This window comes from Terrapene carolina, unplaced genomic scaffold (assembly GCF_002925995.2).
Source record: "Terrapene carolina triunguis isolate 2854851 unplaced genomic scaffold, T_m_triunguis-2.0 Scaffold62, whole genome shotgun sequence".
Classification (NCBI taxonomy): Eukaryota; Metazoa; Chordata; order Testudines; family Emydidae; genus Terrapene; species Terrapene triunguis.
In genome coordinates, this window is record NW_020664413.1 from 15,588,062 (window position 1) to 15,614,607 (window position 26,546).

Below are 26,546 nucleotides of genomic sequence, written 5' to 3' on the forward strand. Positions count from 1 at the left end.
CCAACAACACTGGCTTTGGCACAAACTTTACAAGCATGCATGGTATATATTTGCATTGCCTGGGATGTGCCACATGCCTCCACATCCTCACTGCTATTTTTAGTGAGCAGGCATGGTGGGTATGTCTATACAAGCTACAAATTACATCCCCATTTGCAGTGTAGATATAGCTTCAGAGGACCCGTGTTGGGAGATCTGCACTACCTTAGCATGCAATCTCCCCTCCCTAGCCACCCAGAGTGGAATCTATCAAGTCTATGCGGGACCTCACTACACAGATTTAATTTACCTTAGAAGCACTTAGAACAATCTTGCATTGCATGAGTAGGGACATATTAGCTTATGTCTACACTGCAGCTGGGAGGTGTGATTCCTAACACTGGTAGATAGACTTGTGCTGGCTCAGTTTGAGCTAACATGCTAAAAATAGCAATGTGAACATTATGGCACTGGCAATGCCTCAGGCTAGCCACCTGAGCTTGGACCCAAGTGGCTGGGTGGGCTTGGACTCAAGAACTGCAATGTCCACACTGCTATTTTTAGCACACTATCAGGAGCTGAGCTAGCATGAGTCTGTGGTTTCCATGATATACAGGGTTTACAGTTTGGTTCAATGGCTCTCAGCACCCCCACTATAAAAATTGAGCCAGCACTCCTGTTCACATGAGCAAAGGTTTGCAAATTCAGGTCCAAGGTGAATCAAACAGAAAAAGAAATGGCTCATGTTGTTAACACTCTGATGAATACTGCTTTATAATTGAAACCTGGTCCCTAGTGGGATCAATTTCAAGAATGTTTAAACAGGTTGGCACTATAAGTCCATGAATTTTTCCCCCTGCAGCAGAATATATTGGAATTTATTCCTGATTTTAAAAACTTGACTAGCAAATGGACCATATACCCTGATATGGGCTACTACATGCATGACAACACCATTTTAATATTAAGCACATTCATGACAAATATCATTCCTTAACATAAAAGGTCTCATACAACAAACACAATTTATAGAAAATGTACCTTGGGTCTAAATATATAACATGTGGACAGGGCCGGCTCCAGGCACCAGCTGAGCAAGCTGGTACTTGGGGCGGCAGATTGTTCGAGGCGGCATTCTGCCCAATCCTAGGGCGGCACGGCGGCGCGGAGAACCAGAGCGCCCTGCAGGGCAGTCCTCTTCCTTCCCTCCCTGCCGACCGGAGCGGAGCCCTCGCAGCAGGCAGCAGGAGGCAGCGGGAGGGGCCGCGTGGCAGCACCCCTGCTGTAGCCCTGGCCGCCCCCTTCTCTCTCTCTCCCACCCGCTCCCTCCACCCTCCCCCCCCCCCCCCCCGCCCGCCCCCCCCCCCCCCCCCCCCCCCCCCCCCCCCCCGCTTTTTTTTTTTTTTTTTTTGCTTGGGGCGGCCAAAAAGCCAGAGCCAGCCCTGCATGTGGAGGCAGGAAGTCAGCCAAATTCTTCAGAATTAAAGGAAACTTGTATCCAGAATAGGATAATGATCTTAAATCATCCTTAGTCAGGTTCTCCTATCCCCCATTACACCCTGCAGTGGAACTAAACAAGAGACCAGATGAATGACCTGGATGAAGCTAGCAACAGATCAGAGGGTATGTCTACACGTTAATTAAACACTCACAGCTGGCCCTTGTCAGCTGGCTTGGGCTACAGAGCTGTCAAATTGCAATGTAGACGTTCAGGCTCAGCCTGGGCTCTGGGATTCTGCCCCCTCTCAGAGTCCCAGAGCCCGGGCTCCAGCCCGAGCCCAAACATCTAAATCACAATTTTACAACCTCACAGCCTCAGCACAACAAGCCTGACTCAGCTGACACGGGCCAGCCGCAGGTGTTCAATTTTAAAACCTGTTGCAGAGAATCTCAGAGTCTACGTTACGGCTAGCGGTGTTTCCCCCAGGAACCGGGCAGTTCGAATTTACAGAGTGGGTGAGGGCCAAGGCGTGAGACTGTGTGGGCGAAGGTAGGCTGTATGGCTCCACACTAAAAACTGAAAAATGTTTTACGACCATTTTATTAGATTTAACTCATGTTTTTAAATCATCACACAAATTAAAGTTGGCTACTCAAGCCTACTATGAAGTACTACATCTACATCCTTCGTGGTTTCTTGTTGTAATTTTGCACAACTCTGTTAATGAACTTCTCGAATGCAGTGCATTCATATTTGGTGGCTTTCTGTGTGTCTGTTGCTTCCAGTCCTTCATGGTATGCTCATGATCAGGCAGAAGGTGACTTCTTTCAGAACACAAAATTCTATTCAATGAAGAAAAAGAACGCTCAACTGTAGCTTCTGTGACTGGGAGTAGCAATAGATGAACTCCTATTTCTTTCATCCTAGGAAACACAGAACAAAGATTGGGTCGAACCACTAGTGATGATAAGGAAGAAGTTGAAGTTAAATCTTCATTCATTCATGGTATGATATTCCACTCTGTGTTCAAAATTCTCTATTCTATCCTGATCACATAGCAGCTCCATTGCTGGTAGTGCCTCACTCTACTCAGCTGTAAGTGTTTTATAAGACATAGTGGTTGAGAAGAAGCCAGAAATCGCTATTGTAGCTTTGTAAGAATCAAGTCTGTGTTCTTTTTCAGCTGGCTTAACAAACACTTCTTGTCCTCTTCACTTAAGGATTCAATATAAGTGCTTTCTTTTCCAACTTCTGGGATGAAGTCTTTGCTTCTTCCAGTACGTTTTCAATGGATATCTCTCTGATTGATCCAAGGGTAGCTTCTATTGCTGGACAAAGATCTACTACTGTTATAGCAGATTTTTGGATGGCATTGTTTAATGACCCAAGTGGTTTTAATAGTAGACTTACAAGAGAGAGAATGGCAATAATCTTCTCTGAACTTAGTAGCAAAAGTAGTCAACCAGCTGCACTACTTAGATCTGTCCTATCTCGGTAGATACTTTCTAAAGCCAGTAATAATGGTTGCAGTAATTTAAAGACAACAGCCAAGGATCACTCATGAGAAAGCCATGAGTCCCAGTCCCAGTGTATCTTCTATTTGTTTCCAAGACGTTCAGTTCTTTTGGACCCTTGCTGAAAAAAAGAGTATAACAAAGCCATTAAATTGATGGGTTTTTTAATGTCTTTTGAAGATTCTGCAGCTCATATTAGTGCTAGTTGGAGTAGATGGTCTCTGCAGTGTGTATAGGAGAGATTAGGGTTACACTTTTCTCTGAGGAAAGCTTGTATTCCACTACGTCTTCCAGAGAAGTTTGCAACTCCATCAAATGCACAAGTGGCCATCTGTTTGGGGTTCAATTTACAAGCATTTAACTCTTCTAAGATGTCACAGATGCAGCTGATATGTCTTCTATAACCTGAACATCTAGAATGCATCTACTGGCCTACCACAGACATCAAAATAATGTACTCAATGACTTAATACTTGATGTCTATTTGCATCAGTACATTCATCAGCCATGTATGCACATTTTTTGAATGCGATGAGAGAGTTCTTTACTTTTTCGACTGCTGCGTCTTTCACTGTTGCACTGCATGGATCTAGCTAGTTAGTTGAGTTTTTTACAGAAAGATAGCGAGCATTTGCGAATAATGTTTGAAACCAGTATCCAACTTCAGGATTAATATGTGACAATGCACTTAACATTGGCTTCCAGTTTGTAGTGTGTGGTATCTCTTGCTTAAATAGAAAGTATGATGCAACAGCCATGTTGGTTCACATAAATTGAGTTGTGTCGCCAGCATTCTTAACAGCCTCATTAAGTACTTCTAAAATTGGCTTTGACAGCGACTGGCTTATAAGACTCTGCATGTTGATGCAGTCCAGAGGCATGGCGTTTTGCAGCCTTTTCATGTAGGTTGTCAGTATTGGCTTGGCTGATCAGTTTGGCAAATCAAGCTCCTCCACTTTTACTATATAAATCCATAATACACCCACATCTTGAATAGTGTGTGCAGTTCTGGTCACTCCATCTCAAAAATATATATATTGGAATTGGAAAAGTTACAGAGAAGGGCAACAAAAATGATTAGGGGTAAGGATTAAAAAGACTTGGACTTTTCAGCTTGGAAAAGAGATGACTAAGGGGGTATATGATAGAGGCCTATGAAATCTTGACTGATGTGGAGAAAGTGCATAAGGAAGTGTTATTTCCCCCTTCACTTAACACAAGAACCAGGGGTCACCCAATGACATTAATAGGCAGCAGGTTTAAAACAAAAAAAAGGAAGTACTTCTTCATACAACGTACAGTCAACCTGTGGAACTTTTTGCCAGGGATGTTGTGCAGGCCAAAATTATAACAGGGTTCAAAAAAGAGGTAAATAAGTTCATGGAGGATAGGTCCATCAATAGCTATTAGCCAGGATGAGCAGGGATGCAACACCATGCTTTGAGTGTCCCTAGCCTCTGTTCACCAGAAGCTGGGAGTGGATGACAGGGGATGGATCGCTCAATGATTGCCTGTTCTGTTCATTTCCTCTGGAGCACCTGGCATTGACCACATTCGGAAGACAGGATATTGGGGTAGATGGACCACTGGTCTGACCCAATATGGCTATTCTTACATAAAAATTAATTATAATAATAAAAAATTTTAGTACAGAAACTCCCCAAAATAATGACCTCTTGAGATACTGACAATGTGAGATAACACTGGCAAATAATTAGGGTGACCAGCTGTCCCATTTTTAAAGGGACAATCCCATTTTTGGGGACTTTTTCTTATATAGACTCCTATTACCCTCCATCCCCTGTCCTGTTTTTTTCACTGTTGCTATCTGGTAACACTACAAATAATGCATTTTAAAAATGTTAGCCTACTAGGAAACGTACATTTATATAAGTTTCCCAATCACAAATCTAGCATTCTGGAGCAAAGTCACTAAAATATAGTCCAACAAACAAATGCTCCTTTAATGTGTCCCTCCCTTCTCCCTCCACTCCACCCCACTCATAGATGTTGTCCTTGGTCAGTGGAGACCCAGAGTTCAGAGGTGCTTTCATGTGAGTTCATCTCCCACCCTGGGAGCTGCACGGGGGAGGGGGAGGGAAGACGACATCTTGCTCGTTCCTCCCGCCACTAACCACTCACTCTGGCCGCTTACCACTTGCTCTGGCTGCTCACTCTGGCCAATGTTGTTTGTCATGCTGCCATTCACTCCACCACTCTGTCCCCAGTGGCCCTGCGCCATCACCTTCTGCTGCCATTTGCCACTGTGACCTCTGCCAGTCGGTCCCTTGAGGTTTCACCCAGCTCTCAGTGATTTCAGCTCTCAGTGGGGAACCTCACTGCTACTGCAGGCTGGGCAGTTTCTTCCACAGAAACACTGTCCCACAGCAGGTCTAAGTACTTAGACCTGATTATCAGTGATTTCAGCTCTGGTGGTCACTTAAACCAAAAGACTCCCTATGGAGCCTAATCAGCTCTATCTTTAAACAGGGTTGAGGGGCAGGTTAAATAGTGCCTGTGACTCTTAGGCAGAGCCCACACCACCCAGCAAAACACCTGCGCCCCACCCTCTCTCCCCCCACTGGGATCTGGCATCCAAACCCCCTGCTTAGCGAGGTCAGTTCAGTTGAGGGTGACCATTGCTTAATTTGTAATGAAAGAGGTGCCGGAACTCAGTCAAGTTTGTTACTTTCATAGCTGATGTGGCAAGTCCAGGGGTCCCAGGGATATGATCTGCCAGGCCTAGAGGTGCCAGGGCTCAGCCCTTGCAAGCCCTAGCACAAATTAAGCACTGAGGGAGACCCCCCCTCATTCAGGCAGGCTAAGCACAGTTCTGCAATAAGGATAACATTTGATTACCCCAACATTCAATACTAAAGTGATTTGTAACCTAGCATCAGCCAAAATTGATCACTTGGACAACACAGCTCTGTCTGCTGGATACCTAGGTAAAGTAGGTGTGTTCATGTAAATACAGTCAGGTCCTGAAGCCATTCGCCCTACCCCTGGCTCATCACTAGCTGTCAGGGGAGAGCTCATTCAGACCTTGCTTACAAATCATAATTTGAAATTGGCCAATATAGCTGAAACAAATGCACTGACATTGTCATAAACAACAGCTGTATGAGAAAGCTAGTCTTTGTTCACACTTTTCAAACCCTTTATGCTTTCTCAGGTACAAGTATTTTATCATATACTGAATATCAGTGGTGGACACGGCCCGTCAGGATAATCCGCTGGTGGGCCATGAGACAGTTTGTTTACATTGACCGTCTGCATGCACAGCCGCCCACAGCTCCCAGTGTCCGCGGTTCGCCATTCCTGGCCCAATGGGAGCTGCGGGAAGCGGTGGCCAGCCCACGCCGCTTCCCACAGCTCCCATTGGCTGGGAATGGCGAACTGTGGACACTGGGAGCTGTTGGCGGCCATGCCTGCGGACAGTCAATGTAAACAAACTGTTTTGTGGCCCACCAGCAGATTACCCAGGTGGGCCGCAGGTTGCCCACCACTGCTGTATATGCTTTCAAAGTGTGTATTAATGTTTCAATTTCAATTCAAATTTCCAACCAATGACTAAATTGGCACTACTGTATGTAACTGGCTGACCACTGGGGGTGGGGGGTGTTGGGAAATCCCTGTAGGCTAGAACTACAGCACTAAAAATAGCAGTGTAGATGTTCAGGCCTGAGCTGGAGCTCAGGCTCTGAAGCCTGAGGACAGGGTAGTCTTCAGAACCCATGATCCAGCTCAAGGTGCAATGTCTACATACACCGTTTTTTTTAGCACTGTAGTGTGAGCCCTAGTCTGTAGATCTGGGCTCTGAGACTCGCTGCTGTGAGTTGTAAAATGCAGTATAAACATACCCTTGGGCCCAGAACATTTAAAAATGTTACATATTATCAGTGAAGTTGATAACTAATCACATTTTCTAAGATGAGGCAGACAGGGCACAGGACTGTGTATTGATGGAAGGGAAGTTCTTGAGGTTAAAGCATTGGACTGAAACTCAGGAGTTCTGAGTTCAATTCTTGATTTAGCCACAGAGTTCCTGTATGATTTTGGTCACCTATTCTCTTTATATGACTTAGTTGCTCATCTGAAAAATAGGCATACTACTACTCCCTTCCTCCTGCCCTTTGCCTATCTAGCTTGTGAGCTCTTTGGGGTCAGGGGACATACACTGTCTCTCACTGTAAGTGTGTACATGGCCTAGCACAATGGGCCCCTGATCTCAGCTGTGGCCTCTAGGTGCTACTTTAATGTAAATGATAATCAATAATAATGATGGGGAAAACTTTATCAATGCAGGTGCAATATAAAATCAAACAGATATGCTAAGCTAGGTTATTGAATTTATCTTCTATAAAGGAAGCCAGTTTGCAGGGAAAGATGGGTAGATCAAAGTCCTATTTACCCGATGGCCTGGTAGCAGCAGTGCTAGCTTTCTCACATAGCTAGAGAGTGTGATTCAATATAGGCTTTTAGGGTTTTCTGGCTCCTTTTCCTCCTAGAGATGGGAGAATAATTCAATCTCCATGCTCGTTCAGTCATTGGCCTCCTTCTGCAACTACGAAAAAGGATGCCATGAGGCGGTGCAAAATTTGATGGTGACCAGAAAGGTGGCCTTGTAGATCCTACTGAATTAGTGTTAAATACTTATAGCTTGCAGAGGGAAAACTGGGCTGCACTGGGCTTTCCAACTTATTTCATAAGTTTCTTGAGTAAAATGACTCATTTAGGATATTTCCTCAAAGAATTCCAAAGAAAACAACATGTCTAAGTTCATGGTAGACAATAGACATGCTTTTCTGCAATCCTATTCTCATTTTTATGTATTCTCTCCGCACACAACAAGAAAAAAAACAAAAAACACTTGAGATAAACCTGTCACTGAAGTTTCCACAGACATACCCTATTTGCCACACATATATCTATACTATACTACAATATAATAGGCTGTTTATTTAGGTCCAGATTCTGATTCTTTTACACTTATAAATCCAGGGTAACTCCACTGGGTTTAATGGAATTATTCAGATTTACACCAGTGTAACTGAGGCCTGGTCTACACTAACCCCCCAAGTCGAAGTAAGGTACGCAACTTCAGCTACGTGAATAACGTAGCTGAAGTCGACATACCTTACTTCGAACTTACCGCGGTTCAGACGCGGTCCACACGGGGCAGGCAGGCTCCCCCGTCGACTCCGCGGTACTCCTCTCGTTGAGATGGAGTACCGCAGTCGACGGCGAGCACTTCCTGGTTCGATTTATCGCGTCCAGACCAGACGCGATAAATCGAACCAGGAAGTTCGATTTCCAGCCGCCGAACTAGCGGCTAAGTATAGACCAGCCCTGAGACTAGAATCCATCCCACATGCTTTATATGTAAGAGAGAGTATATAAATTTAAAGTACACTTGTTTTATCTGAGGCTCAGACTACATAATTATTAAAGATCTAAGGTCAGGGGTCCTGTCACTCACTGTTCCTTGCTCCTTGATCAATGGGACTATTTGAGGAGTAAAGTACAATTCAGTATAAAAAAAGTATGGCAGAATATAGCTATTAGTGAGAATGGAGAAGTAAACATTTCTATGTGCTATTTTGTATTTCATTTCTTCTTGCCTTTAAATAAGTTTGGAGATCATTTATTTTTTTTTAAAAAGAACTTGCTAACCTGACAGAAGCTTCACAAGCTCAACATGTAATGCAGCATCTACATGTATTTGCATGTTCAAGTGCTGTAAATTATCATTAATGACCTGATTCAGTACCCAAACCCAAAGCTGAGACAGATTTTCAGATTAGCATGTGCTCCAATATTTTTCCAAAGGGGACATTCCTCTTTGTAGACCTACATTTCACCCATGCAGTGATACAGTTGTATATATATACATGCTGTGCCTAGTGCCCTCCAACTGAACCACAGTGCATAGTTCAGGAGACCCAGACAATAACCATCTGCCTTAAACAGATGGGATCAGGTAAAATGAATTCCCAAATTCTTCTAACCCTAAATACCAACTAAAGAAAGAAGCACATCTGAATACACAAAAAGATCATTTTTATAAAAATGTAAAACAAATAGTGAACCATTCCAAGATTATACATTTCATTTCTCAGCATATAAATGAGGAGCATTCACTCTGGGCTGTTCATACATTTTACATTTAACAAACATCCATATGTCAAGTAGACCTTCCACACTCTTCCCTGCTGGAGTTTTCTTCTTTCAACTTAGTAGGGAACATTTATGATCTTTATTCCACCAAATAAATCTAAGGAATATATTTTGCTCAAGGCCTCTATTTTTTAATTTCAGAGAAATGAATCAATTCATGGTTCAGGCAGTCTTGTTATTAAGACGGCCGTACATCTGTGCAAAAAAACCCCAACCTAATTCATTACACAATTTTATTAAAATATTTTTAGATTAAGCACTGGCTAATTTCTTTAGTTTTATAACTGTGAACATATGGAACTATTACATAGTGTTCTTAAGATCTTTCTGTCAAATCTAAAATTTTAAACTGGGATTTTATAGTATACATACAGAGCAATTTGATTATATGGAAAATATTGTGTATAGAGAAAGCTCAAAATTCCTTTCCTAATGACTTAAATACTCCACTCCTTACTCAGGCAAAACTCCAATTGACACTGCCATCAGCTTTCCCTGAGTGAGGAGTGCTGGGCAAGATCTACAGTCTTTTAGAAATTAATATTTGCTTTGCATGTATTGTGTCATGATCATATTTCTTATATACTACAGAATATCAAGCTGTGCTTTGTTAAAATAAGTCAAATTAATTTAGAAAATACTCCATCAAAACAAGTGTAATTTACTGTGACAATTTTTTTTTGGTTTAAAGAGATATATTAATTTCTTAATCTGATACAGTAGTTGCACTTAAATAAATGACTAACTGGTAGAAATTTTTTATCAGTTTGTGAGATATTTCCTCTATATACAAGAAGGAAGACTGAGAGAATAGTAACATCTTTTGAATAGGTGCTAACTTTTCAAAAGGTATCCACTGTAATGTTATTAGTTTAAATGTGATCTTAAACAAGCACTGAACTGTTTTTCCCTGCCCCCTTTAGCCAATATGTAAGCATTCTAGTCTTCTCCATCAGACTAATGTTGTTTAAAGAGTTCATGTTTATGTACTATATAGGATCTCTGTAGTTTGGTACATTTGTCATCTTTAACCCATTACCTATTTAGTGCAGTCACTGAATTTATTTTTACAGTCTCCTGTTGTGTGTCTTGCTTTTCAGGGAGATGTCCCCTTTAATGTATATCTCTAGAAGAATGGATTATCTCACTGCATTCTGTGATCTCTTAGTTCATACAATAAGATGCAAACAATAAAATGCCTCCTTTTTCTGTCTGCCAGTTATCCACAATACTGACCTAGCCAGTTTAAAATCATGGAAAAGACCCTTTTTTCAATTGTGATGTGACACAGGGCATTGTACCAGAGATTGAAAGGAAGAAAGCCTGTTTAATTCACAGATAATACAATAGTAGTGCTTTTTAATGACCTAGTGGATACATATTCCGTTCATTGAACCATCCAAATTTACACTCATCTAGAGAAATATACATTTGGTCAAATATTAGAAATGTTCTTAATAGACTTTCCCTCTCGATCCCACATTTCAAATGCTGGTTCATAGAAGAAATGAGTTCACATAATAAATAAAGCATATGATGTATTTTAGGACTGAGGCATTGTCAGCTGTGTTGGAATAAACAGTGCAAGATTTGTCTGCTTTGTAAGTTTCATTCAAGCAAATTCTGTTAGTTCATTACTATAATGAATAACAGAAACCACACAAAATGTAATAGAAAAAATGTTATTTCATTATTTTAATTGGCAGCTATCCAAATAATGCAAATGAACATCAAGAGCCAAATTCTGCCCTCAGTTACAGTCTCACACATCACTGCAGGATTGTAAGGGTTTCCCTTAAAAAAGGGAATGTGTCAGTGTTTGTACCACATGTTCTTCAGATTTACAAATGTAACGCGTTCTCAGATTTAGCACTGTCCTGGACTCGAAGGAACATGGCTATTGAATAATTTGACAAAATATGCAGTTTAGGTATATGTGCCTGGCATCTTAAAATGACATTTTATTCTGTCTTTATCCACTGGCAGCTGTTGGAAGTATGAGTAGGTAGAATACTGAGCCACAAAAACATAAGAACAAAAATGGCCATAATGGGACAGACCAATAGTCCATCTAGCCCAGTATCCTGTCTTCCAACAATGGCCAATGCCAGGTGCTTCATAGGGAATGAACAGAACAGAGCTATTTATCGAATGATCCATCCCCTGTCATCCAGTCCCAGCTCTGGCAGTCACAGGTTTAGGAACACACCAAGCATGGTGTTGTGTCCCTGACCATCTTGGCTAATAGCCATTGATGGACCTATCTTCCATGAACGTATCTAATTCTTTTTGAACCCAGTTATACTTTTGGCCTTCTCAACATCCCCTGGTAATGAGTTTCACAGGCTGACTGTGTGTTTTGTGAAGAAGTACTTACTTATGTTTGTCTTAAAGATGCTGCCTACTAATTTCATTGGGTGATCCCCAGGGTCAGATTAACTCTCCTGTGGGCTATTAGATTTTGTGGGGCCCCTGGGGGTTTGGAGTGGGGGAGTGGGCTCAGGGCTGGGGCAGGGGATTGGGGTGCAGCAGGAGGTTCAGGGTGTGGGCTTTGGGTGGGAGTTTGGGTGCAGGAGGGGCTCAGGGCTGGGACAGTGGGTTGGGGTGCAGGTGGGGGTGTGGAGTCTGGGAGGGAGTTTGGGTGCAGGAGGGAGCTACGGGCTAAGGAAGGGGTGCAGGAGGGGGTACGGGGTGCAGGCTCCGGCCGAGAGCCGCTTACCACGGGCGGCTCTGCGCTGTTCTGCTCCCCATGTGGTTGGCACGTCCGGCCCCAAGGCAGAGGGGCCAGGCGCTGGGGGCGGGGGCAGTGCACAGAGATTCCCTGAATGCCCCTTGCCTAGGGACCTCAGGAGCACATCGGCGAGCTGGCACTCATGGCTTCAGCCCCGGGGGAGTGGTGTGGCGGGGCACTGAGGCTCGGGGACTGGTGTCTGGCCTGTGGTGCAGAGACTTGCCACTGACCTGATGAAAAGAAGCAGCAGGTCACATCCTCCAGCCCCCTTAGCCCAAGGCCCTGGGCTGCAGCCCCTAAAGCCCCTGCATTAATCCGGCCCTGGTGACCCCTAGTTCTTGTGTTAAATGAAGAGGTAAATAACACTTCCTTATTCATTTTCTCCTTATCATCATGATTTTCTAGACCTCTATCATATCCCACCATAGTCATCTTTTTACTAAGACAAACAGTCCCAGTCTTTTTAATCTCTCCTCATATGGAGGCAGTGGAGAGGAGAGCTTTGCATTTCTTTGCAAAGATCTCTGCCAGATGACCAAGGGGCAACAATGATGGATTCCAAAGGAAATCCCATTCAATATCAATGGCTGGAAGATATAGCTATCATTTGGAAATCTTACAGGAAGAGTTAAAGTGGGATTAAAATGATGAAGGTCCCCAAAATTCTGTCTGCTTTAATGTTAGTTCTACTCAGCCAAGCTATAGCGAGACCCCACAGGAAAAGAAATCTGTGCGGAGTATGCCTTTGTTCCATTGGTACGGCGTTAGATATTTTTGTCAAAGCCTGCCCTGCCTTAACATCATACAGTACACAGGGTTTTCCATTTGTTTGCCATGCATCATATTCCCAAAAGATTAGTCCTTTTCTAGTCAAACAGTTTAAAACAAATCACGGTTGTTATTTTAATCTGTGTTCACCATTAAGAATTCTTGCAGAGCAATTTTACTTGTTACCAATTAAGATCTCCCAGTGGAAGTTTATGATTACAGCAAAAGCAACCTGATGAATACTTGGCACCTCCTTAGTTTACAAGCATTAAACCCATGAGCATAGAGATATGCTAATACTTAAGATGAAAGTATAGCAAAGTTATTCAAGAAAGCCTCTTTTTTAAAACTTGTACTTAGAAAAATTCCATAGAGTCCATATGCTGTCTCTCTCTCCATCTCAGGGTTTTACATCACTGTTGTATACATGTTTGGCTTTTGTTTTGTTTTGTTTCCTGATTGTACTCTGAAGTCTAGAACATCCCAACACTACCAAAAATTCTGGGACCAAGGTCCAATCCTGGTTCCATTCAAGTCAATAATAAAATTCTCATGGACGTTAGCAGGAACAAAAGCAGACTCTTTTATACCTGGAAAAGCATACTATGCTTCAATACCAATTCTTTTTTCTGTTAGGGAAAAAGTGAATTACAATAAGGGGCCCAAATGTCAATAATTTAAAATTAAGATCTACTGTTGCAATCGTTACGTTGATGTTACTGAGGCAAAGCTCCCCACTGGGGTCACTGAGCAAAGACTGCAGGAGCAAACCCTTACTTTTCCAATTATTTCTTCATATTATTCTGCCCTTAAAATTATATATAGTAAATAAAATTTAGCCAAATATGAAACAGCACTGGTTGACTACGTGAGAAAATACCAGTGCAGAGAAAAAAATCTTTTCTGTCCAATCTTTTGATACTATTTATAGGCCCATGATGGAGTGGGAGGAGGGAATAAACCCTAAAATAATCCCAAATGTTCCAATGCATGTTGATCTCCTGAGACAAATTCATTACTGTGTAACCACTAAAATAGCTTCAATGGAGTTACATCAGCATTGAATTTGCTCTGTCTGTTTTTTTTTCCAAATAAGCCAGAGAAAAGCAAAAAACAAAACAAAAAGCCATACAGATTAAAAAAAAAAAAAAAGAAACCCCACCTCAAAAAATAAGATTCCAGGGTTGTCACTCTGAAGACTATGACATCTGTAGTGTCGGGAACAGCGATAAGCATGGTGGAGGGCTCTTTTTGTTCAGCGTACCACCAGACTGAATCGTCACTGGGTTCTGCGATCTGTTACCATCCAATTTTTAAGTTCTCAGTCCTTCTGACTTATGAATTACACCTATGCAGTTGATGTTGATGTAGTCCCGTTTCAAACAGGACTGCGTTTACGCACTCTAGGTACCTTTTAGAGCACACCAACAGGGTCTACAAGGGGCAGTTAGTGCCCAGCTCTTTAGAGGACTCTACTAGTCCCACCCTTTCAGTCCAGGCTCAGAGTGCAGGGACCAGTTTTCACATGTCCCAGAGCAACTGCCCCTAACTCCAGGGCCCAGGTAGGTTACTCAGATGACCAGGCTTTTTCTATTTTTTTCCCCCTGGTATGGCCCACTTGCCCCAAAGTTCACCCGCTACCACTGCAAGCAGCACACACTATAACCCCATACATACATACATCGCTCCTCTCCACAGTATATACCGCTCATCCAGCACCTGCACTAATCAACACTACTCCCCCAGCACAACAACACAATCAGCACACACAATAACCTTGAGCATCACACTGAAGCCTAGAAAGTCTGAGTCAGTGTTAAGAGCTGGAAACAGCTACAAGGATGATAGTTTTTGTCTAGAATATCACCAGGTTCAATCATCACTTGGATTCATGGTCTGTTACTGTCTAATTTTTAAGTTCCAAGCTATTTTTGTCTTTTTTTTTTTTACACATGTGACTTTACAAATTACACCTGTGTGACAGCGCAGGCTTTCAGCTACTAGTGTGTGAGTGTGTGTATGTATCTTGTTTCAGATAGTGAATTTCTACCTTTATTGCTGTCTCAATTCTTCATATAACAATAAGCCGTCTAAGGTTCTTAGTGTAAGAAAAGGGTGGTGGTCAAAAACAGCTGTACTTTCAGACACTGCTGAGGTAGCTCTGCTTATGCTGCTGAAGTTCTTTAGAAACTGAAAATCTGGAGGTCTATTTTAGTAGCATGCTATGAAACATGACCTAAACATAACCAGTCCTCTTGGGAGTATGATTACAGCAATAAATTTCTATGTTCCACAACAGATGGCTATGCCACACGAAGAAAGTAAAATATATCAAGCTCTGTAAAATGAGAAGAAAAAGAAATTTCTGCTCCCACATCTAATTAAGTGCCTTTTAGTTTGCTGTTGTACATGTGGTACCGTAAACATTCTATATGAGCGCCGTGACATCAGTTTTAGTCTCTTCTGTCTCAGACTGGTTGCTATAAATCAGCCCAGGCTGTAAGCAATGTTGAAGGAGCTAAATGTTCAGAATTTGTATGTCTTTTTTATTAGCTAGCCTAGAGTAAACTGGGGGCTATCGTTCAATGTCAGGTTCAATGCCCAATGACCCAACAGGTTAAAATTGTGGCAGCCACAAATCAAGGGCATAATGAAGTCTAAGAAGTGGTCTATGCTGATTTATTAGGGCATCTGTCTGACTCTAGACAATCTAGTACTGCTCTTGTATAGCATGAGCTATTCCCATGATCCTTAGCATATTACAGATTTTCTCTTTTAAATCTATAATAAAGCATTCAAGATAGTCTATCGAAACCAGAGAGGATTTTTTTATAGTATTCATTGCCATTCTAAAGTTTTTTATCTCAATGTTACTCTGTAAATAATAATAAAAAGAAAGTGCTGACTTTAACTCTGCAAAGAACATTCAGTTTTCAGGACTAGCTGAATGTCAGTTCACAATTCAATAAAGTCCTTATATATGTTCTGGTTTTCAAGGAGTTTTTCCATTTTCTTTATTCTACTATTCATTTCCATTTATTCATAATATTGTTATTCAGCTATAATGCTACTATTAACCTTCATTCTTAATCAAATGCATTTTACTGAATATTGTAATTTTACATGAAAACCCTTGTTTCTTCTGGTATAATAATTCAATTTTGAAAGAAAATGGGAACTGAATGTCCACAAATTTTTGTAGTCTAGCTTTCAATGAAGCTAAACCCATGTCAGAAATGTTATTTTAATCCAATTTTATATCCCAAAGGACAGGAATGTTCATCAGAGCTATATCAAGCAATGTGAAAATCCACCTTTTTAGAGCATACAGGCTTTTCAACTGAAAAATCATCAGAACTTAATTATTCCTCTCCCAAGATCAGATCTGAGGTGCATTGGTTTAACCTATTTGAGAAAATTAAATTATACTTGTCTGCAAACTTAATGGAGGACTTCTCATATTCATGAACCTTCTATATGCAGAAAGAAAAAATAATCAAATATTGCACACAAAAATATATGGATGGTAAATATTGCATCAGTTTCATCCCTGGTATAATTCCAGTGGCTTCACAGTAGAGTTATTTCAGATATAAATTTGGCCCCTATACCTATAAAAATGTGAGATTGTCAAGGCTGATTCCCCATTCTGGCACTTTGAGTGCAGAAGGTGGGGGCCCGCAAGGATTCTAAAAATTAATAGTGGCCACTCCAGGTTTGTATTAAATTCCCAAGGTTACAGCTTTTCTCTGACCTTGGATGGGTAGATGCTGCCACCACCCAAGTGCAAAACCCACTTTGAGAACCCAGGAAGGCACACTTGGGAATTCTTTCCTGTGGGGTACCCTCAAGCCCTTTCACCCCCCCACCTCCGGGGAAGAGCTGAGAAAGAAAAACAAAGGAAATCAGCTGTGGCCACCAGGTAATTAAACATGTGCATAAACCTCTTAGGACACAAAAATCCAATCCTGTTCTTAAAAAAGGTAAATTTTATTAAAACAAAAAGAAAGAAAATATATCAGACTATTGCTAGATTTTAAAAAGAACCACTTATAAGGATTAAGCATCAAAACAACTTTCTTGAGGTCCAGCTTAAAGGTTACAAGCAAAACAAAAGTTGGCAGCCGGTATCAAGCGGAGTGCCCCAGGGGTCAGTCCTGGGGCCGGTTTTGTTCAACATCTTTATTAATGATCTGGATGACGGGATGGATTGCACCCTCAGCAAGTTTGCAGATGACACTAAGGTGGTGGGAGAGGTAAATACGCTGGAAGGTAGGGATAGGGTCCAGAGTGACCTAGACAAATTGGAGGATTGGGCCAAAAGAAATCTGATGAGGTTCAACAAGGGCAAGTACAGAGTCCTGCACTTAGGACGAAAGAATCCCATGCACCGCTACAAGCTGGGGACCGACTGGCTAAGCAACAGTTCTGCAGAAAAAGACCTGGAGATTACAGTGGATGACAAGCTGGATATGAGTCACCTGTGTGCCCTTTTTGCCAAGAAGGCTAATGGCATATTGGGCTGCATTAGTAGGAGCATTGCCAGCAGATCGAGGGAAGTGATTATTCCCCTCTATTCGGCACTGGTGACACATCTGGAGTATTGCGTCCAGTTTTGGGCCCCCCACTACAGAAAGGATGTGGAAAAATTGGAAAGAGTCCAGTGGAGGGCAACGAAAATGATCAGGGGGCTGGGCCACATGACTTATGAGGAGAGGCTGAGGGAACTGGGCTTGTTTAGTCTGCAGAAGAGAAGAGTGAGGGGGGGTTTGATAGCTGCCTTCAACTACCTGATGGGGGGTTCCAAAGAGGATGGAGCTAGGCTGTTCTCAGTGGAGGCAGATGACAGAACAAGGAGCAATGATCTCAAGTTGCAGTGGGGGAGGTCTAGGTTGGATATGGAAACACTATTTCAGTAGGAGGGTGGTGAAGCACTGGAATGGGTTACCTAGGGAGGTGGTGGAATTTCCATCCTTAGAGGCTTTTAAGGCCCTTGACAAAGACCTGGCTGGGATGATTTAGTTGGTGTTGGTCCTGCCTTGAGCAGGAGGTTGGACTAGAAGACCTCCTGAGGTCTCTTCCAACCGTAATCTTCTATGATTCTATGAAAAGCATTTGGGGTTAGCCCAGAGGAATCCATAAGCCATAAAGAGATAAAAGAAATAAACCTAATCATGTCTTCCTAGACATTTCCTAATCTACTTACATATCTGGGGTTTCAAATGAGTAGCTTCTAGGTATGATCTGATGATTTTTCATACCTGGCCCAATCTTTTTACAGCATAGTTCTGCCCTGTTCCCTCTCTCCCTGAGAACAACACAAACAGACAAAGGGGAATTCCCCCCCCCCAATTTTTAAAAAGTTCTAGCCTTCCCATTGGCTCTTTTGGTCAGGTGCCCACTCCCTTTCTTTTACCTATGCAGGGAGACTTTTTAACCCTTTACAGGTAAAGGAAGTAGAGAACAACTACTGAGAGGGATTTTATAGCTAACTGGCTGGCTGGGTGTCCATAAAAGGGAGCTACCCCTGCCCCTTTCATTTATCACAGAGATAATGGATGCTCAAAAATTATACAGCAAATACAGCCTGCAAAGTGTTTCCCTATAGCTACTTAGTTATCACATGTCATGTGTAACAACTACAAATCTACATAAATAAAAAACTGGTGCAATTTCACAAACTAATAAAAATCTGATCAAATAAGTTATCCACTTATAGAGGGAATGAGTCATCTAAAGTTAAATAGGATTTGTTGAGACAAAAGAAAAACAATCAGAGAAAAAGCCTTTTGGGATGTTTGTGCCATTTCTTACCAGGGCAGCCCTGGGACAACCTGCAGAGCACAATTCTTCAGAAACAACAATACAGCACCAAAACCATTCATGTTGCAAGTTGTCACTTTTATGAATGACATTTCAATAACTTTAGAGAGTTGCAAAAAATTTACAGTAGTATGGCTTACATAATGGGGATGGGCCATGGTATCTGGCATCATTGGGAACACTTCAGTAAAACCATCCAAGTAAAGCTATCCAATCAAGTTGCAGGCACACGCAGGGAAAATGTATTTAGAATTGAATAGCTACTTTATTGCAGCAGAACTAGATAAACTGATAATTTATGAGTAGATTACGTTTTCTAAGGCAAACATATGCAGGGGAATTTTCAAAGTTCTCCTGCATCCAGCTTGCCTAAGCACACAGAATTCGATGGGATTTTCAAGTCCTCATGCACATTTCTCAGTTGATCAAGATGGAGCAGAAATCCCCATTAGGTATATATTAGCATATGTAAATCATCACTTTATAGATATGCAAATTGTGTCTGGACATCCAGTGGTAATCGATGTGAAAGCAGGAGATATGGAAAATACTTACTAGAGCATCAAGACTGCCTCTTTTTCATTGAAGAAACAAGTGGGTGAGGTAATATCTTTTATAGGACCAACTTCTGTTGGTGAGAGAGACAAGCTTTCATTGCAGCAGGCTCGTTAACCATTGCTAGTTTGGGTTTTAAAACTCCGAATAGCTTATGTTGCCATGTTATCACCACTTCATGGTAACTTATGTTACTCCTTTCACATTCCATTTGAAAGAGACTCCTATATTCAAGGAGACCAAACTACCTGGTAAACCCACTCCAGTGAAACTGACAATAATGCTAAGCAGGGATAAGCATAGCAAATGCTTGGAAAACAGAGTATTTCCACACACAGGGATACCTGCAGACATATTTAACAATCTGGATATGATTCCATTCCTAGAGTGACTGTGTGGTGCACTGTTGAGTTATTTCATCTGTGGTTAAAACTCATGTGAGAGTTTAATGTTTGTGGGTGGGTATTTAACAGAAGTGCAGATTTGGAAGTTCAACACCTGTCCATCTTATCTAAAGTCAGCAGCAAAAACTATGGAATATTGTATCTCTTTCCAAAACAAATATATGCATATAAATTGTACTTGCCTCCATAGGTTCCACCGTTGCTCTTCTAGCTGAGTTACTAAATGCTCTATGTATTTATTTGAGTCCATATATTCCTAAAAAGAAAAGGACCAAAATATTTGTTTTTCATATATATATATATTATAACATTTGTAAAATGTTGACTAACTAACAGAGATATTCTGTGAGGGTGAAGGAATGGAATCCTACAACACATAAAACTTCCATTGACATAAAAAAGCAACATTAATGGAGGCTTATATTCGGGCTGGAAGAACCCTTTATGAAGCCAATTGTTATATGCAGAAATTATTGGGGAAGATGCATAGGTGTCATGGTAGGCCACGGTATGTATTTGCATGCACCTGCACATTATATCCAGAATTCTCCTCCAAGTCTCTTGGTGGTAGGTTTTTGGTCAGAGTTGGGGTGGATAATGTTTTCTCTTCAGGTCTTGGGGCTTCTGGCATAAATCTGTGTCTGCTGGGCAACCATGATTTGACCCAAATGTTTATTTTGTTGCTTGCATTACAGTTCGGAAACCTCAAAAACTGAATTTGAATATCAAGCCAATTCAGCTCCAGGATCCTTTTTCAGTTCAACTTTTTCAGGTGCGATAACAGTATGATATTATCAGCCACTTGAAAGCTACAGTACTTTTCGTCAAGTGGAATTTCAGATACAGAACAAAAATCACTGATCAATTATTTTTCTGTTGCTGAAATACTGTTGTCTTTTCTTTAAACAAGTTATTTCTCTAAAGAAACACTTACTTCAGCAATAGAAAAATAACTTTCCAGGATGAAAGTAACTCTAGAGTGATATTTCTATAAAATATTTCAGAAAGATCCCACAGAATAACATATAGCATAATATGCTGTGTTACTATGGCAGTACCTTCAGTACAGCCATAGTCCTTTTAATCTGACAGACTATCAACAATATGATTCTCTGGCAACAGCTAATGAAAATTCCAACTTGGGTTTCTGGAGACAAGGGTTCTTCTTTTTATGGACTCACTGGCAAGCCCCATCCCTATCCTTGTGTACTATGGTTGCTTGTCTAGTATTATTTACTTTGTGTGCCTGTTGCCTAATAGCTAGTCTTTGTTCAGCCATTTATCTTAATAATTCAGGAATGGAAGGTGGTATTACAATGGGGACAGTACATTATCCCATTATCCGCAAGGTGACGATAAATGTCACAAGAACTCAACCATCATATTTTATGTATAAAATGTAGTTTTTATTTTCCAGGACTGAAATTGTTCTAAGCAATTGTGTAACATTATAGGGATTAGCGTTGGGTGAGAATAGACGGTTCTCAGGAATGCAGCTAAACTCTTAATAATTTTTTGTTTTAAATAACAACAAAAGAAATAAATTATGCTAGAAACTATCCAATAGTAACAACTCAATATACAATTACAGATATGTAAATATAGCAATAGTTATCCACAAACACCTATTTCTGCTTGTGAAAAACTGAGTAATATACAAACAAAAAGATAATCATGTGATTACCAAAATAAATTGTGCACACACTACCGTACATTTTTAACTGCAATTATGTCTCAGTAAAGGAGGCTTCTTCAATTGCACCTGGCAGCACTACAACATAGACAGTGACTGATGGTTAAGGCAATTGGTTAAGGCAATTGGAATAGTATTATTGGCAGGATTTCTACAATAAGGATATGATGAAATGTTCTAGCATATGTTTCTGCCCATGGTAATTATTTTGTTGTTCTAATAAAAAGCTACATTTGCTCTTCAGAGGTTACATTGGTTGATGAAACAACAAACATTCCTCTTATAGAAATTCTCTGAAGTAGGTAGTAGTAGACACCTGTTCCATGCAAATAGAAATAAATCTGAGTAATATTTTGTTGAAATTTGGCATTGTTTGTAAGGAACTGAATATTATGAAGCTTTCCACTAGTTTCCTTATCTTTCCCAAACCCCAAAATTCTACCCCCAATAGTAGATTCCAAATATAAGGACAGATTCTGCAGTCTTTACTTAACCAAACTTCCCTTGAACCAGATTTTGTGCTTTGTTACAATAATATAAAACTGGAGAAACTCCATCAACTTCAGTGGCATTAATCCGGGTTTTACATCACTGCAATGGAAATCAGAATCTGACCCATTGGCTTTATCTTGGGTCCGTACAGTGTCTGTTTTAATAGACAGAGTTACATTTTACATGAAGTACAGTCATCATGTAAATTAGATAGTGAGCTTTTCTGAAGCTAAACTGAGAAAAATCATTGTGTAGAATGTGTACGTTATGGCTTAGAAAAGCTACAATATGCAATTGCATAATGATGATTACTTGTGATACCAAGCTGTTTGAAACAAACTTCGTTGTAATGAATAGCTTTTACTATATCACATATAGCAGAAATTAGTATTAATAACCCCTTTATATCTTATTTTACTGTAATATGAATCACTCCTGGTTTATACTTGAGTGCACTTTGCCCTGCAGCCAAGAGAATCAATAGTTTTATTACACACAATTCTACTGCAATAATGTGAAAAGTTAATTTTGTAGCTATTTTTGTGAAAAATATGGTCAAGTGCACAAAGTCAATTGGGAAAAAGAAAATATATATTTATTTTGTATATTTTCTGCCTTAATGTCAAGTTCTTCCCATGGCAAACCTGAAAAACGATTCAATTTCTACTTAGAGGTCTGCAAGCCAGCAGCAGATGATTTGTCAGTATGGCGTGAAGATCAAGCACAACTCAAATATTAATTTTGTGGTTAGCAAAAACATCTCATCTGTGCTGTGACTAAAAGGTACAATAAAATGATTTGCTGTTTCAAAAGCTCAAGTACTGTACTTCCAAACTTAGGTTTGCCCACTTTTCTACCTGCACATGTGACAGCAGTTGGATTTGGTCCCTATCTAGTACTAATCCATCTAACCCAGAGGTGGGCAAACTACGTCCCGCAGGCCACATCTGGCCCACGGGACCGTCCTGCCTCGCCCCCAAGCTCCTGGCCTGGGAGGCTAGCCTCCGGCCCCTCTCCTTCTGTCCCCCCTCTCCCACAACCTGAGCTCACTAGCTCCGCTGCCGGTGCTCTGAGCTGCGTGGTGGCAGTGGCGGCAGCGTGGTCCGGCTCCAGCCGGGCGGCGCGGCTGTAGTGTCGCCAGCCACCGGTGCTCCAGGCAGTGCAGTAAGGGGGCAGGGGGGTTTGGATAGAGGGCAGGGGCGTTTGGGGTGGTGGTCAGGGGGTGGGGGTGTGGATACGGGGTGGGGCGGTTGGGGGGGAACAGGGGGTTAAATGGGGGCAGGGGTCCCGGGGGGGCAGTCAGGAAAGGGCGGGTTGGATGGGGCAGCAGGGGGGCAGTCAGGGGCAGGGGTTCCGGGGGAAATCAGGGGAGAGAGAGAAGGGGTGGTTGGATGAGGCAGGGGTCCCGGGGGGGGCCGTCAGGGAACGGGGGGGTTGGATGGGGCAGGAGTCCCGGGGGGACAGATAGGAGGTGGGAGCAGGGCCACGACCCCCTCCCCTAACCGGCCCTCCATACAATTTACGAAACCCGATACGGCCCTCGGGCCAAAAAGTTTGCCCACCCCTGATCTAACCCCTCTAAACTGCTCTGGGATAGCAGTAGGAATCAGACTTTAAAAAAGTTTCACTTGAAAGGGAATCATTTCCAAATGCCATATTTATGCAGTGTAGTTGTAGCAGTTTCGGACCCAGGACATTAGAGAGACAGGGTGGGTGAGGTAATATCTTTTATTAGACAAACTTCTGTTAGTGAGAGAGACAAGCTTTCCAGCCACAAAGAGCTCTTCTTCTTCAGGTCTGGGAAAGGTACTCCAAACATCACAGTGAAATGCAAGGTGGAACAAATTGTTTAGCATAAGTAGTCAGCACACAGGTATCAATAATGGTGTGCATAACACCTTCAAAACAAAAGATGAGGCTGGAAGCTTAAATTCATAACTCTGGTAGACACTAAAAATCATGGATTGAACAGAGACACTGGATCTATGGTTTATTACAATATATAACCCACTAACCCCTTCTTTGTTGTCCTATGACTGCAGACGTGTTAACGGGCCACTCTGCCTTGAATAGTCCCTTAGGGTACGTCTACACTTACTTCCTGGTTCGGCGGCAGGCAATCGATCTTCTGGGATCGATTTATCGCGTCTTGTCTAGACGCGATAAATCGATCCTGGAAGTGCTCGCCGTCGACGCCGGTACTCCAGCTCGGCGAGAGGAGTACGCGGCATCGACGGGGGAGCCTGCCTGCCGCGTCTGGACCCACGGTAAGTTCGGACTAAGGTACTTCGAATTCAGCTACGTTATTAACGTAGCTGAATTTGCGTACATTAGTCCGAAGTGGGGGGTTAGTGTGGACCAGGCCTTAGTATATGTGTGTTAACTACTTATGCTAAACAACTGTTCCACCTTTGCATTTAGCAGTGCAGCTTGAAGTACCTTTCTCAGAGCTGAAGAAGAGCTCTGTGTAGCTTGAAGGCTTGTCTCTTTCACAAACGGAAGTTGGTCCAATGAAAGATATTATCTCACCCACCTTGTCTCTCTAATGACATGCCCAACAACTATTTAATTGTGTTCATAATAGATCAAATTCTACAGTCAAGAAAAAGCCCATATGAACTTAAGTGGAAATTTTGCCGGAGAGAGAACTATATAACAGGACATGGTTTCAGTAATAAAAGTACAAATAGACAAGGTAAGACTATTGTGGGAAGAACAAAAGCTGATCAACCAGAAGGAGACCAATAATATTTACTGAGTCTTTGAGAAATTAATACAGTACCTGCCTATTAATAAGAGACACTTGAACAAGAGAAGCTTGAGGTATCTGATTTTTCAGATAATGAACAGCCTAATTCATGAATGCCTGATCCAAAGCCCATTGAAGTCAATGGAAAGATGCCCATTGATTTCAGTGGGTTTTGGATCAGGTGTGATGCTGGCAGGCCAGCTCAGTTGCAGGCATTAGCTAAGAACTAACAAACTTGTAACTGGAGAGCAGACCAATTCACCTCCATGTTAGTTTTGTTCAAATAGGGTGACTAGACAGCAAGTGTGAAAAATCGGGACGGGGGTGGGGGGTAATAGGAGGTTATATAAGAAAAAGACCCAAAAATCGGAACTGTCCCTATAAAATCAGACATCTGGTCACCCTATGCTCAAATAGGTATTCATTTTATAAGAGTGTATTTAGTGTTTAGACTTTATGAAATGCTTGCAGGTTGCTGAATGCATTAAGCTCACTTGCAGTGTCTGTATTCCATGGTATAAGAAAATATATGTTTTGCTTTACAACTTTGAAAAGGTTTGCTCCGAACTTGTGAAATCAGGCATAGGAATAGTTCCCACCGACCAATGCAGGACTATCAAAATCAGATGGGCCATCAAGGAACATCGCAATACAAAGGATTGGTTAATGGACCTATCCGCACCTGCGAAGTGCTTTGTGCAAGAAAGCTCAGTCATGTGGGCTTGGAGGCTGAATGAAGGAAATAAAACAAAGCCACAGGAAAATTTCCCATCTTTTTGGTTGTTTGAACTCTGAGGATATGTCTACACTGTAATAGAAGCCCAGGGTTAGTGGGACTTGAGTCAGCCTTAGGGAAGCCTGGGCTTGAGTGTCTACATTGTATTTTAACCCTAGAATTTTCTGACTCATGCTCTAACCTAGGGCTCTGGCATCCACACCGCAGTGCACAAACCCAAGTCAAAGTAACCATATTCCAGAGTCCCTAGCGCCTCACTCCCAAAATGTGGCCACTCTAGCCCTAGGATCATAGACTATATCCTGTGCACTGTGAGAAAACTTTGCTGCCCACCCTGCACATTACCAGGAATCAGCTTGCTTTGCAAAAGGCTTGATCAGCTCACTCTCCATTGCAAGAGGGTCTCTGACAGTGTGCTTGCGGATCGGTGGTCAGAACAGAATGGTTAATGCTGACCTGAGCTGCTGCCATTTGCAAAGGGGACGTGGCTTCCATTTTCAATAGAGTGGATCGCAGATGGTTGGGATAGAGAGGACTAGTAAGGAAGTTATTCCATGGAATTGTGTGATACTTCCAGATGACTCCCAGGACCTGAGTCAAGTGGGGCTGCATCTACATTGCAAAGCAATAAGGCTCAGACCCTGCGAAAAATATTCTTCCCATAAACACTAGAGAAGGAACGTCCAGTTACTGAGTAGTGACAAGAACCATTTAGATTAATATTACTGATACAAATACTATTGATAATCATTTTAGAAAAGTGGAATAGATAGTAGAGAAGGGCCTGTAGCACTGATTTATTTTGTCAAAAGTGGGCTATAATTTTGGGTGCCCAACTGCATTTCAGAGATGCTAAGCACCTCAACTTTAAACTGAGTCAATGGGATCAGTAGCTGCTCAATACTTCTGAAATTCAGTTTTTAGCTTTCTGAAGCTCAGGACCCATAATTCGAGTCTACTTTTTAAAATCTAGTAGTGTTATATCACAACTTTGTCGGAAGGAAATTTTGGCTTATTTGAAACATGATAGAGCCAGGATTTCACCCATTGCGTAAAGTCTCATATGATGGCACAAAACCACTTTATTTTAAGGTAACACCTTCACTAATTGTGTAAAACTAATAGAAAATCCTAATAAAACTTTCCATTATCTAGTCTAGATTATGTTGGTAATTGGGAGAAGGGGGGGGGGTGTAGAAAGTGCACAACCACCCACAGTGATGCCTTGTGGTCAGGCAGGGATCAGCAGGTCATCTCCACATTGGAAACTGGATCCTGCCCTTCAGCACCACTGCCCCAAAGGTTTCCAGTCCTCCCCTTCTGCACAGGGAGTGCGGGGGCTGGGTCCTAGAGCAGTCAAGGTCTATTCCAGCAGGCCTCTCAGTTTAGGTGAAGGCCCCTAGTATTGTAATGTCCTCTGGGAGAGGGTAGGGGAGCCCCAGGCCTGCCCTCTCCACCAGGCTCCGGTCCAGGGACCAATG

The 26,546-nt window shown here is 41.9% G+C and overlaps 1 protein-coding gene across 1 annotated transcript in view; it reads right to left on the reverse strand.

Annotated features, from left to right (window-relative positions):
- NCKAP5 (NCK associated protein 5) overlaps nt 1–19,645 on the reverse strand; it is a 408,903-nt gene extending 389,258 nt beyond the window's left edge. The window contains exon 1 of the mRNA XM_026647423.1: nt 19,574–19,645. Within this exon, the coding sequence (XP_026503208.1) occupies nt 19,574–19,645 (72 nt within the window). The remainder of the gene's footprint in view (nt 1–19,573) is intronic.
- Nucleotides 19,646–26,546: the final 6,901 nt, after the last annotated feature.